This window comes from Gracilinanus agilis, chromosome 3 (assembly GCF_016433145.1).
Source record: "Gracilinanus agilis isolate LMUSP501 chromosome 3, AgileGrace, whole genome shotgun sequence".
In the NCBI taxonomy this organism is placed as follows: Eukaryota; Metazoa; Chordata; class Mammalia; order Didelphimorphia; family Didelphidae; genus Gracilinanus; species Gracilinanus agilis.
In genome coordinates, this window is record NC_058132.1 from 224,816,270 (window position 1) to 224,829,316 (window position 13,047).

General features: G+C 38.8%; 1 protein-coding gene across 1 annotated transcript; it reads right to left on the reverse strand.

Annotated features, from left to right (window-relative positions):
• Nucleotides 1-270: 270 nt before the first annotated feature.
• NABP1 (nucleic acid binding protein 1) lies at nt 271-11,579 on the reverse strand. The gene is made up of 6 exons (XM_044666442.1): nt 11,135-11,579; nt 10,567-10,705; nt 4,002-4,073; nt 2,125-2,200; nt 1,569-1,635; nt 271-696 (listed from the first exon to the last, which is right to left on the reverse strand). The coding sequence occupies exons 1-6, from the start codon at nt 11,223-11,225 to the stop codon at nt 503-505; spliced, it is 639 nt and encodes a 212-aa protein (XP_044522377.1). The 5' UTR covers nt 11,226-11,579; the 3' UTR covers nt 271-502.
• Between the last annotated feature and the right edge of the window lie 1,468 nt (nt 11,580-13,047).

Consider the following 13,047-nt stretch of genomic DNA (forward strand, 5'->3'; position numbering starts at 1 on the left):
TATCTCAATGGCAGTAACATGAATTATGTCAGAAATCAATCTTTCTTGGAGTCACAAGACATTCAACCATTTGCTGCTATCTTCTATCCAATTTTTGGAACTTATTGCTTTAGTTGGCAACTTTTGCATTTAACAAAGACACACCTTCTCACTAAGTCACTCAAATAGATTTACAAAGTTTATACAGAGGATACAGTAGACTCATAGAGGCTATCAAAGCTGACCCAAACTAACACCCATGTGACCTGTGGTTGATGGGTGGGGCTTTTTGCTTTTGTTCCAAAACTATTTCCCTCCTTTATAGACCATTCTTTCGGATGGTATTTAAGCAGCTTAATTGCATTATCATAAAACAAATCACTTGTTCTCAACAAACCAAAACATAAAAACATACCAATAAAAGACAAAACTTTTCACAGATAACCATAAATAAAAGTGCAATAAGTGTTCAAGTAGGGCATCATGTAGTTTAGGCAAGCTGTATGTGAACATTTGGCATAGGTCATCTTTTAAAGGCTCTCCGGGGGTCCCTCCCATTACTTATTGTGGTCACAACTGGCTGAACATTAGCTGCTGCTGGTAGCTGTGGGTTTACAGGTCCTCGTCCATTGGCTCTCCCAGTACCTGCATAGGAGTGGGCATGATTATATGAAACTGGGAATCGCCCTGATTCAGGTCCAGTTTGTACACCATTTCCTAAAACGACAGTAACAATTCATCACCAGTTCCAGAATCCTGACATTGACACCTGTATGAAGACATCCCCCTTTACCACACTTATACACTCACTCACTCACACACATTCAGAGCAGGGCAAACACTTAAAAGCCTGTTAGATGAGAAAAACACATTTTCAGTGACTGCCTCTTTTTTTTCCCCCAAACTGATCATTTAAAGTAAGCATATATGGATAGCTTTAAAACTGTCGTTGGTGCTGTAGTCAAGAGGAAAAGAAGAAGATTAGAAATCAACATTTAGAAAAAGAGAAGTACAAATGTGCCCTCCCTACACTAAAAATAAAGACAGAAAATGGGAAATGATAGAAGTCAAGACACTATTACTGAATGATCAAAATAGATAAGACTCAATAATTCACTTTGATTTTGTAGTTTTAAGAAAAAATGCAAAAGTTAAAAGGAAAAAAAACTTGGCAATCACCCAGAAACTACTTTTGTGATCATTAAGACAAATAAAATTTTTGCCAACCTAATTTCCAAAATAACATGATGCAAATTCCTCAATATAAAATTCTATTGGGTTATTTTTTAAGACTAAGAATATAATAATTTTAGTCCCCTCCCCCAATAAACTTTTAAAGGAGAATAACACTCCATAGCTAAGGTTGAAAAAGTTATAAATATGAAATTAAGTACGCCAGCTAAAGAACCAGTTTATGTCAAATGAAATCACCAGGATAATGAATTTTATAAATTCAGTGACAAAAGAATCTATTTACATACTTCTGGGTAATGTAGCTTTGTCCTAAAAGCTAAATTCACAAATAAAGTTCTTTCTACAAAATTCACAAATTCTTCAACCTCACATGTAGTAGACACACAAAGACTTACCTATTGGCCCAAATGTACCTGTACCCAAATTACTTGCCGAAGAATTATTTTTTTGTTCACCATGTGCCTTAAGGAAAACGTTAAGAAAAAGATTTAAGTAAATAGCATCAAAGAAATTAGATGACCATGAAATGTACCAAAAGCTCACAGAAATGCATGTTTTTTAGTTTCTGTCCATTCTCATTTGCCTTATGTTAAAGTACAATGTTGTGTAAGGCTTTAAGTGAGTGCCCAGTACTTCTAAATTATTCACACAGTTCATAAATCTACTTTAAATTATAATTCAAGCAATTACTTAACATCCTGATAGCCCTTTCCCACCACCCCTGAGAATGGCAAATGACATGTATACGTATACATGCATACATATGCATGAAGTTTTTGTGTATATATGTACATGGAAGACATCATTTCAAATGTTTTAAGATTTGAGAATTTCTGAAATAATTAAAAACACTTCAAAAGTGTCAAAAAACAAGGGTTGTTAAAAATTGCTCTCCTATAGAACTGTAGTACATAGCAAAAAAGTAACTTGCTCATAAAAACAGTTAATTACCACTTTGTTCTGCTGTCCAAGATAGTCTGGGTTAGGTTCACTGAAGTTTGGCACTTCTGAGTATACCATACAAAATCTGAAAATAAAGCAAAAAGTTAGATTGCCCCTAGCGGGGAAAAAAAGGGCAATTGGAAAATTTCTAGATAGGGAAATCAATTAAATAAGAGGTCTCATTCCTGGTAAGGTTGCTTCCAAATCAACAATTAGTATCAAAGTGTCAAATATAAGTCAAATTCCTACTCCACTCCTTCCCTGCTAGGCTACCTAGACCACCCTTACAACAATGAAACTCAAAACACATTAAAATATTTATTAAGCACAACCTGCAAATGTCACTCCTCAGTTATTTAGTATTTTGGTTATGTGTTTTTATATCTACAATAAACCATATTATTCAATATCAAGCATCAGACATTAAAACATCCATCCCTGTGACACTCTTTGGTTCAAAAGATGATTCTACAAACCCACACATTAGTACAGCATACACTCAAGAGTTCTTTTCAGTAGTAGATTGAGGTATCTGGATCCAACCACATTGCCCTCTCTGTCTAACCTCCCAATAACAATATTATTCATAAAGAGCTAGTAAGAATTTAGGCTGCAAATTACATAACTCATGCTCACTAGCACCTAAATACACAGATATTATTCAACCAATCATTTTCTTAGCCTAATTTTTAAAAAAGAAAACTTATTTGCAACTGACAAAAAGCGACACACCACATTGGAAGTCATTTCAGAATTGAATGGCTTAAACATTTAACATGAGTCTTTTATTCCAACCATTCTCAAAAGAATTAATTTTAGTTATTCCTAAACAGTTGAGATGATCAGTCCCATACCTTTACTTTTATCTTCCTGTAACAGTCAACATTAGACATATTAACAAACAAGACAGATAGAAACCACCTTTTCCCTTGGACTATATAGTACACAGTGTTACCAGTTTCTCAACAGAATTGATGTCATTCTCCTTTCATCATTATTGACAGCTTCTCTGAATAAAGCTTATTCTGCTCCCTCAGTATAGATTTTTAATTTAAAAAAAAAAAAACTTTTTGTAACATGTGACTTTTCTTTCAACAAATTAATCTCCAACAATCTCATGTATGGCCTCAATAAATGGTTTTGTTTTTTCTGAGCCCTAACCAAGCTGAATGGAGTAATTACTTGGCTCAATGTATATACCATACTTTTATTAATGCATCCCAATGACTAGGCTAGCATGGAGGCTGGATTACCTTTACACCCCCAGAGAGGATGGTCCCTCCAGGTCAAGGTGGAGATCATTACCAGGGCAGTGTATGGAAGCTCGCATTGCGGCTGCCTGCACCGTACCTAGACTGTGAATAAATAGAGGGCTTCAATTTTTCAGTGCTGCCAGTCCTTTTAACATGAGCACACATTTACCCAAGAACAGAATAAAAATCAAATTTTAACTTACGCCTATAACTTATGCCTAGATTACTACTGCATGCTTTGTTTTTGTTTTGTGTTTTAGAAGACAGCAGCTGATATCAGTAAATGCCCATTATGATTCTTGGAAAAACTATGTACCAAAGGCCTACAGGAATGGTCCTTCTGAGGAGAGCTTTAGGGCAGCAGTTTCTTATTGTTCTTTGCTAGGAATAACTGAGACCAACCATGTAAAAAACAGATAATTTAGTAGGTATGTAATTCATACAAATGAAAAAATTTAATATATTATCCATGTTACAGTTAAGCTGTCAAAATAGCATTAACTCAGCAATAGTTAATTAGTTAAGTTAATAGCAATTAACATTAAAAATACTTCCAGAAAAGTTGTACTTCATACCTACCATTTATTTTACAAAATATAAAGTACGCCATAACTTTCATATTTTAATACTTACTCCCCAATTTTCTGAAGTTCACCTCCTCTTCCGGTATAAAGAGTCAGACACCCTTTCCACATGGATGCATATCTGAAGAGGATAAACAGAATCAATTATGTATGTGCCTATGAACATTGTAAAATGTTCCTCTTGAATAGGATTCTAGGAGCTTTACCCCATTATTCTAATGATCTATGATCTGATCTCAAAAATAATTCTTCACTCTAATAATGCTAATTGACAACCCATTCATTCCTGTCAACACAATAAACAACTCTTCCATTTCAGGTCTTCCAATTAATTTGCCACAAAGGATGGTTCCAAGGTCTCCTGTTATCCAAAGAATCAATCCAACTTACTGGATACCTCTCTTCCTTTCATTCTCTTATGTTATGCAGACATCATTGGAGCATGAAGACTGTTCATGAGAGGATCATCACTTAAGAGCTGGGCAGGATTCTAAGACCAGCCAGCTCATCTAAACATCCCATTTTACAGAAGAGGATCTGAGGTTTGACTTTTCCAAAGTCACATGGAGAAGTAAGTAGCAGGGAAGGAATTTGAACTCAGGTCCTCTAACTATAAATTCATTGAACTTTGATCATCCCACTGACTTAGGTTGCCTCCATCAACCACTGGACTCATTCACTATATATGACCAGCTGGTCTTTTATTTCCAGTCTGAAAATATTATCTGGTTTAAAAATGACTTGACTCTAGACAGTGAGTAAACAGTGAAAAAAATTCACAAATCTATGAGAAAGATATCATTTCATGTCTTTAGAAAGATCAGCAGAACTAGGAGAAATTATAATCTTATCTTTCAATATTTTTATATCTAAAGGAAAATCTTTGGATGATAACATTGAAATAGAACATTCCCTTCCAGAAGATACTGTTAATTCGGCCAGGAGATATTAATATCAGCATTCTTGTGCTTAATTCTACATACACATTTAATTCTCACCAGTCACATGGCAACATTTTTTCCCTCCACATCATAAGTTAAAGGTCTAGTATTAGGGTTTAATCAAATTACTAAAAGATTGGCATGGTTGGGAGGAAGGTTCACTTTAATGGATAATCTGAATGAGTGGGTAGACCAATACAACCTGGTACCCTAAAACAAAGCATGACTTAAGAAAAAAATTATCTTACTTAGGTCCAAAATAAATGTTATTTAATATGAAGTTTCAAGGTTTTATAAAGTTTCCATTAGCCCCATAACAATTAAAATATTACTCTACATTAAAGCTAACACTCTAATAGAGAAACTAATTTTATTTCACTGCAGGAAATCTGCATTCTTAATTTAAAGCCAAGAAAAGAAACTAGAATATATTAAAAATGACAGGATGTAAGAGTTTATAATCATATCACGAAGTAGAAAGACACTAGAAGTCATTCATTTTGGCAAATTAACATTACCATCACCTAAAATCAGTAAACATTTTAAGTTATTTAATGTGAATGGCACCCCCCCAAAAAAGGAAGCATTTTTTTAAAACTACATGCAGAAGTAGTTACAGGCAGGTACCCAAGTTAACTGGTTTCCAAAGAGACCAATAATCTACGTAACCCAGCTGGGTATAGTTCCAGGAACCCCCTTCCTTTCCTTCTAACTGCTAGGGGCTTTCCTCATCTCCTCCAACCCTCTTCCCCCACTCACTCAGGGTACAGCCTGGGCCGGCTACTTCCCACCTTCTCAAAGGCAAAGCTAGTCAAGGCTACCATTAATGAGAAGAAAGTGACACAACATCTGCTTTGCTCCCCTCAACAAGCCATCTCCTAACCCCAGCTCCCTCCTAGCCAGGGCGATGTCCATCCCCTTCTCTCATATACCTCCTCTTCCCAGAATGCTCACAGAACTGCTGAGCTAGGAAGAAGCAAATGTAGGAGCCCATCCTTTGTGTCCCAAGAACCTCCCAAATCATTTATGTGTGCCATACATTTCAGACTTTTTCAGAAGGGAAGAGTCTGGTGATGGAGCAGTAAACTTAGAAACCCCCAGGTTATGGGCTTGCTGCAGACTACCTTCCACTGACCAGACACTGGGATCAGAAACCTTAGTCAAAGAAATGGGGTGATAGGGCACTTAGCAGGAGGTCCTAGGCCCTGACACGATCTCCAGACCGACACCCTAACCTCTGGAAGTCCTATACAACTACCACCTGTAGATTGGACAGGAGCTTACCAACTCCTACAACCGAGTGGTTATATGTATGCTTTTTTTTCTTTTATTGTGTTTGTTGGGAGAGCAATGGACAGGAGTGATTGGAGTCTCCAGGTAGAAAGACTCTTTGCATAGAAATATCATGGGATACAGTAGTTAAAATTCTAGTTCTATTCAAATAACACTACACTAAATGAGTACTATGGATTTCAAGAGGAGATCTGGGAATCCAGCCACCAAGGGTATTATTTCTATTTCCTGACCATTTACAAAATAACCTAAAGAATAATAATTAGCATGAAAATCACTTTAAATTTTGCAATGAGTTTTCACATGCATTAACTCATCTGATCTTCCCAATAACCCTATCAATTATGTGCTATTGTTTTCTCCCCTTTTCAAAGCAGAAAACAAAACAGAGGTCCAAGAGGTTAAGTAACTTGCCCATGGTCACAGATCTAGCAAATTTTTAGGAATTCAAACTCATCTTCCTGACTCCAACATGTCACATGTATATGTGAAATAATAAAATCTCATCAAACATATTATCCCTTTCTGACACTGGCCCCTGATAAATATACCACCTTTTACATGAGGTCTTGCTATACCTCCCCAGTCACAAATACCTTTCTCTAATCCTCCCCAAAATTATGCATGTCTATGTTGTCTGCCTCTTTATAGCAGTCAACAATCTCCTTTTTGTCATTGTATACATCACCAGAGCCAACCACAGTACTAAAGCATTTAGTACTGATTTACTGTGGTAACAGCGTTTTGGAGGTGCAGTATAATTCAGTTATAAATATATTTGAGAGCAAATGTATCAGACATTATTAGCTTGCACATAATGTTTTCTTGCATGAGATGCTGTGAAAAAACTACACTAGAAGAGGCAGTGTGGTACAATAAAAGGAACACTGGCTCTGGAGTCATGCAAGAAATTCCATCTCTTTGGTCCTCAGCATCCTTGTTTGTCAAATGAGAGGGATAGAGTTGTGGCCTCCGAGGTTCCTTCCAGCCCTCAATGTATGATCTATGAGGTTATCTCCTATAAAGAATAGGATGTAAGACATCAGCCATGGCAAAACAATTTACTGCTTTTCAATCATAAAAAGTTTAGGCTCTAGACACAACAAAAAACAAAACTAAAGGTAAAAAGTGGAGAATTAGTGCTCTTCCTACCTATGTGAACCTAAGCAAGAACCGAACAGTAGGCTCAATATTCTCTTTCATAAAATTCAAGATACTAAAATCCTTTCTAGATTAAACCTATAATCCAGATTCTAAATCTAAAAACTGAACAAAGGCATTGAAAGGCCCTAAATTGTATATTCAATTAATGTTTCTCTGCACTGAATTTAAGTATTGGGCTAGTTTAAATTAATTTATCTAGGATTTATCCACTTTGCAGGATTTACAGGTGTCAGATAGTTCAGGTGATATTACATAATCTGAAGGGCAAACTTTAAATTTTGGGAAAATCTATAAAAAGATATTTTTAAAAAATCCTTGGGCTTTATTATACGCTGCTCTATGAGAACATTCATTAAGATATACTGAAGAATGTATTAACCGGGGCAGTTAGATGGCTCAGTGGTCAGAGTGCCAGACTTGAAATAGGAGGATTTGGGTTCAAATTTGGTCTCAGATACTTTTAATCCTCTCTCCCGCCCTTCTGATTTAGAGTTGTTATTAAGGCAGAAAGGGTTTAAGGGAGGGGGGGGGGGGAACGGATATTTTCTGAGTTTATATTATAACATAGTTGCAAAAGTCATATTATCTAACCAAAACATCAGTTCCTTCCATTTGGAACATTTATAGCACTAGGTTTTGACCTTCGGTTGAATATTGTTTTACCAGACTTTGTCTGTGAACCTCCTTCTCTACCCAGATGGTTGACATTGTGGTATCTGTTAATACTAACAGTTTATGCTAAGGAATTCCAGCTCCATCCCTAGCCTGTTAATTTTCCTTTGACAGAGTATTTTAATAATAAAAAGTGCTGCCTTAGTCACACACTATGCTGATACTCAGTAGTTCTAGTTGCAGATGTAAAGTTTTGGATTTGGGGGAAGGGCAAAAGCAAATTGTTGTAAATTGTTGTTACAATTATTCTGAAAAGTAACTTTATATTGGAATAGTTAAAATACCATTTATGTAGGGTTTTCTGGAGAAAAAAATTCCATTGTCACAAAAAAAAAACCAAAACCTATGTATATGTACTCTATTTAAAAAAATAAAACCACACATATCCAATGTAGCTTATTTGAAAATAATTTTTGTTTCTCCTTATCTCTCATCTCTTAAATTAGAAAAGTAAAAGACAATGGATTTAGAGTCAGGTCACCTGAGGTAGAGTGCCTATCTCTTCTACGTGACTTTAAAATATCACCTCTCTTACTTTCTGATTTCTCCAAAATAAGGGAATTGATAATTTCTTACTTATTTGCTTTGAAACCTACTATGCAAAAAAAAAAAAAAGTTCTACCTTAACAGGCAAGGATCTGGTACAGTGGAAAGATCTGTATGTAGTTAGTAGGAGGTACCTTGGCTCAGACCCAGGCTCTGTCACTAATTTTTCTGGGGCCAGATTTTTCATCTGTAAAACTGGTTGAGGTAAGGTATATTTGAACTCAATGACCTCTAACATCATCGAAGACAGCTAGGTGGCATAGAAGATAGTTTTGGAATCAGAAGACCAGAGTCAACCTTACTGTGTAACCCCGGATTACTGATCAAACCTCTCTGCCTCAGTTTCATCTATAAAATGGGGATAAATAATAGCACTTTCTTCCAAGAATTGTTTTAAAGAATCAAATGAGAATATCTGTATGGCATGTTGCAAACCTTAAGAGCACTACATAAATGCTAGCTATTATTTTTTAAATAATTATTATTAAAGTCCCTTCTAACTCTACATCTATAATTCCAAATAAAAGCCATCAAAAATTACTACTCAAAGAATCTTTCCTTAAAAGTCAAGATTTCTAATACCTGAGAGAAAAATTTGGAAGAAAAGTAACAATTATCTAAGTACTTTAAATCCTGATTAAAAGCACAGGTATGCTAACATTCTAAATGTCATTTAAGGGGGCAGCTGGGTAGCTCAGTGGATTGAGAGCCAAGCCCAGAGACAGGAGGTGCTAGGTTCAAATCTGACCTCAGACACTTCCCAGCTGTGTGACCCTGGGCAAGTCACTTGACCCCCATTGCCTAGCCCTTAACACTCTTCTGCCTTGGAACCAATACACAGTACTGGTTCCAAGACAGAAGGTAAAGGGTTTAAAAAAAAAATTAATGAATGAATGAATAAATGTCATTTAGGTTTCACCATCCCCTCTAAAATAAGAATTTTCTTAATGAATTCTTCATCTAGAAAGAGGTAAAGATTTACACTAAGATCACTTATATGTCTCATTGTCACTTAATTCACTGTCAATGAGTCAAACACTCAGCCAAGAATAATTCCTGTCTCAACTTCCTGCTTTGAAGATATAAGCTTTTAGCTTGCTTCCTGGAGATGTTAGAAAAATAGTTAAGATAATGCCTGTTAAGTGTTGTGAGTTCCTTAGCATCAAGTTACATATGACTGACTACATTATATTATTATGACTACTATCAATCCCCACCCTACTTCCCCATTACTTGTAGTTATGACTCACAAAAATATTACAACAGTCTCACTGTAAAGACCTCCAAATCTTACTTCCTAATTTATTGGAAATTCTATCAACAAAACCATCATACCCATCCCCAAATAGATGATCAATTTGCTCCAGTGGATACTAGAACTAAGTCTTTGTGCTTTATAATTCCTATGTACTAAATTTTACTTTGCATTCTAAATAATTAGTGTTTAACATAATAAATTATGCTACTTTACTATTTTTTTCCCACTTTATCTCACAAGGTCCTTCTCCCCCCTAATGTAGATTTGAGTAAAACAAAACAAAAAAAAAAGCAAAATTAATGGAAGACAGGCCATAATTTCTGTCTGTCTAAAATACAAATGTCACATTTGCTATTTATGATGAAAACAGCCTACTTTTGACATGCTAACAGAAACTAAATTCCCCAAGTCAGGTTTGTTGTCTTCCAGGTACCAGGTAAACAAATATGTATTCCCAGTAAAATTTAGACAGGTTCTGAATCTTATTCATTTACAGGAGAAGGTAGTGAAGACAGGGTTTTAATCTATTTAATAAGCCCAATTTAACTCTCCCTTCCCCCAGAATTACAACTTAAAAATCCTGCATCGCTTTTTTATTAATCTGAATCACTTCCAACTGAGACCTTTAGTGGCAAAGGTGCATTTTTCTTCCCGACCTTTATGGGGTCGGAAGTGGTTCACCAAACTTTAAGGAGAATGTATGTACTGGGAGTGGTTCACATTCCTCTCTGCACACCTACCCTCGGGTTAATCGAATAATATCCCCAGGCTGGATAAGACCTCCGATTTCATCCCACACAGAAATAGTGATGCTTCCCGTCTTATCAGCTACTTTGCAGGATCTGACTTCGTGGCCGTCTTTGGTTTTGGTCACTCGTCCTGGAAAAATTTAAAACATTAAAAGAGAGGTAGAGAAAAAAAAAAAAAGGCTCAGGTCATCTTAGTTTTAGGAAGAAGAGACTTTAGGCAAGGGCTCCTCTCCATGCCCTCGGGATGCGGGGAAGGTTTTTTTTTTTCTTTCTTCCCCAAAGGAGATGTCGTCCCTTCCCTCCCCACGAGGGTTTTCACAAAGTGGGAGAGAAAAGAAGGAAAAGCTAACGAGTGACACAGGAGCAGGTTTACATCTGGGACTCGGAGAAGCGGCCACGTGCGTAAGGAGAAGAACTAGCGTGGGGGTGGGGGGGTTGACACGCGTGAAGCACCTCCCCATAGGAAAGGAGGAGAGGGATGGGAGGGGGGGTTGGGGAGTTGCAGCAGCTTTGAAGGGGGAGGAGAGGATGTCGATCCTGCGGCGGGGACCCAACTTACCTATCTCCAGGACAATAAAGACGACATTTAAGTTTTTCAGCCCAGGCTTAATATCTTTTATAAAGAAGTGCGGGTCGTTCGCCCCATTCATATTGAGACCTGCTGCAGGTGCGGCGGCGGCGGCGGCTGTGGCTGCTACGACTGTGACCCGAACAGAGGACAAAGCATCCCACCCTGGGGGTACGGGGGATGGGGTGAGTAAGGCTAGGGGCACTCGAGGCTCGACCTAGGGAGGCGGCGGGGAAGCTTAGAAGAAAGCACTGAGGGGCTAAGCGAGGGCGGACAGTCAACGTATAATCAACACCCCCGGGCTTCCCCTTTAGGAAAAAAAAAAAAAATAGGTGGGGACCAAGCCGCAGAAAGAAAATGGAAGGAGCCACGAAAAGGAGGCGGGAGCACCCTTGACTACTCGGGCCGACACACCCGCAGCCACCCACTTAATGAAAGGGAGCGCTCGCTGCAAACGCCCTGCTTTGTAAAAAAAGAAAGCCGGGAAGACCCAGCTGCGCGCTTCGAGCCGGCCTCCAGCCTCTGGCGCGCTCGCTCACACACGCGCACACATACAGACACACGCGCACACACGCGCCGAGCCGCCGGGTCCGCGGACGTGCCAAGTGACCCGAAAGAGAGACAGAGAGACACAGAGAGACTGGGGGTGGGGGGCGAATGGAGGGGAGAGTGGGAAGGAGGCAGGCAGAGGGAGAGAGAGTTTGCACTGAGCTCCAGCCCCCGGCAGCGACTGACCAATTCTGCCACCGCGCCGCCAGCCCTAGCAGCCAGACCCGCCCCGCCCCTTGTGACGCCACAGGCGTATCGTCAGCACGTCCGCACGGCGGGGGAGGGTAAAAGGAAGGGGGCTCGGCAGCCTCGCCCGCTTTCCTAAATTCTGAAGGTGACACTTAGCCTACCCCGCAAGATCTTTTGTCCCTTTTCCCTCATACCCTTCGTCCTTTTTTTTTTTTCTACTTCCTCCCTCCTTTTCCCTTTCCACTTCCTTTCCCCCTCCCCCTCCTACTCTCCTCTTCTTTCCTCTCCCACCTCCTCCTTTTTCCCATTTCCCCTCCCTCTCTTCCTCCCCCTTCCTTCTTCGGGATCCACATCTCCTCCCTCCCATCCACCTTTCCAACCCTTTACCCTGGAGGAGGACACGTGGGAGATTTGGCCCCCTAGCAAGGTGGTTGAAGGAATTTGACTAGAGTTCCCTTTGGGACCGGCCCCGGTGATTGTTGGGGCATCTTAGATAAACGGGTAACCAAACTATAGAGATTAGAAGCTGGAAAGGCCCCTGAGAGACCTCTAGTACATTTTACAGAAACTGAGGCAAAGAGAGATGGAAAAGGATTCAGTTACACGGGTGAAAGAAGCCGGATTCAAACCCTGGTGCCGTGACTGTAAAAGTCTTGCTTTTCCCACTGCACACCCTACGTGTGCTTTTGAAAGGGGAGGGCGGGAGGGAGTGGCTTGGATGTAGACTCCGAGGTCAGGAACTGCCTTTTTGTATTTGTATCCCCAGCAGTAAGCGAAGAACCTGGCACCCGGTAAGAACATAAATGCTTTTTCATTCATTCATAACACATTAGAACTGGAAAAAATCTTGATTATTTACAAATAAGGGATCATGAGCCAAAGTGCTTTTTATCCAAGAGCAAAGGTAATTGAAAAATCAAAACTTAAAATTCAAGTAAGAGTCTTGATCATGTCACCCCTATCCGTAGCCCCTTAAACTCCAGTCCCTGTTACTTCCAGAATCAAATATAAAATCCTCTGACCTTTAAAGTTGTTCACAATCTCTCCCTTTCTACCATTCCTTTCATTTTACTTCCCTCCATGTAATATTCAGCAATGATGATCTTGCTGTTCAACTCACACCATAATCTCAGAACTCCCCCATTCGTGGCTGGTACCAATGCCTA

Excerpts from the sequence above, each read along its gene's own strand:
- NABP1 (XM_044666442.1), bottom strand. The coding sequence starts at position 11,225 with ATGAATGGGGCGAACGACCCGCACTTCTTTATAAAAGATATTAAGCCT. Across the intron at positions 1,636-2,124 it reads TTGGACAGCAGAACAAAGTG|GCACATGGTGAACAAAAAAA; the intron begins GTAATTAACTGT and ends GTTTTCCTTAAG. Across the intron at positions 697-1,568 it reads AGGTACATTTGGGCCAATAG|GAAATGGTGTACAAACTGGA; the intron begins GTAAGTCTTTGT and ends CTGTCGTTTTAG.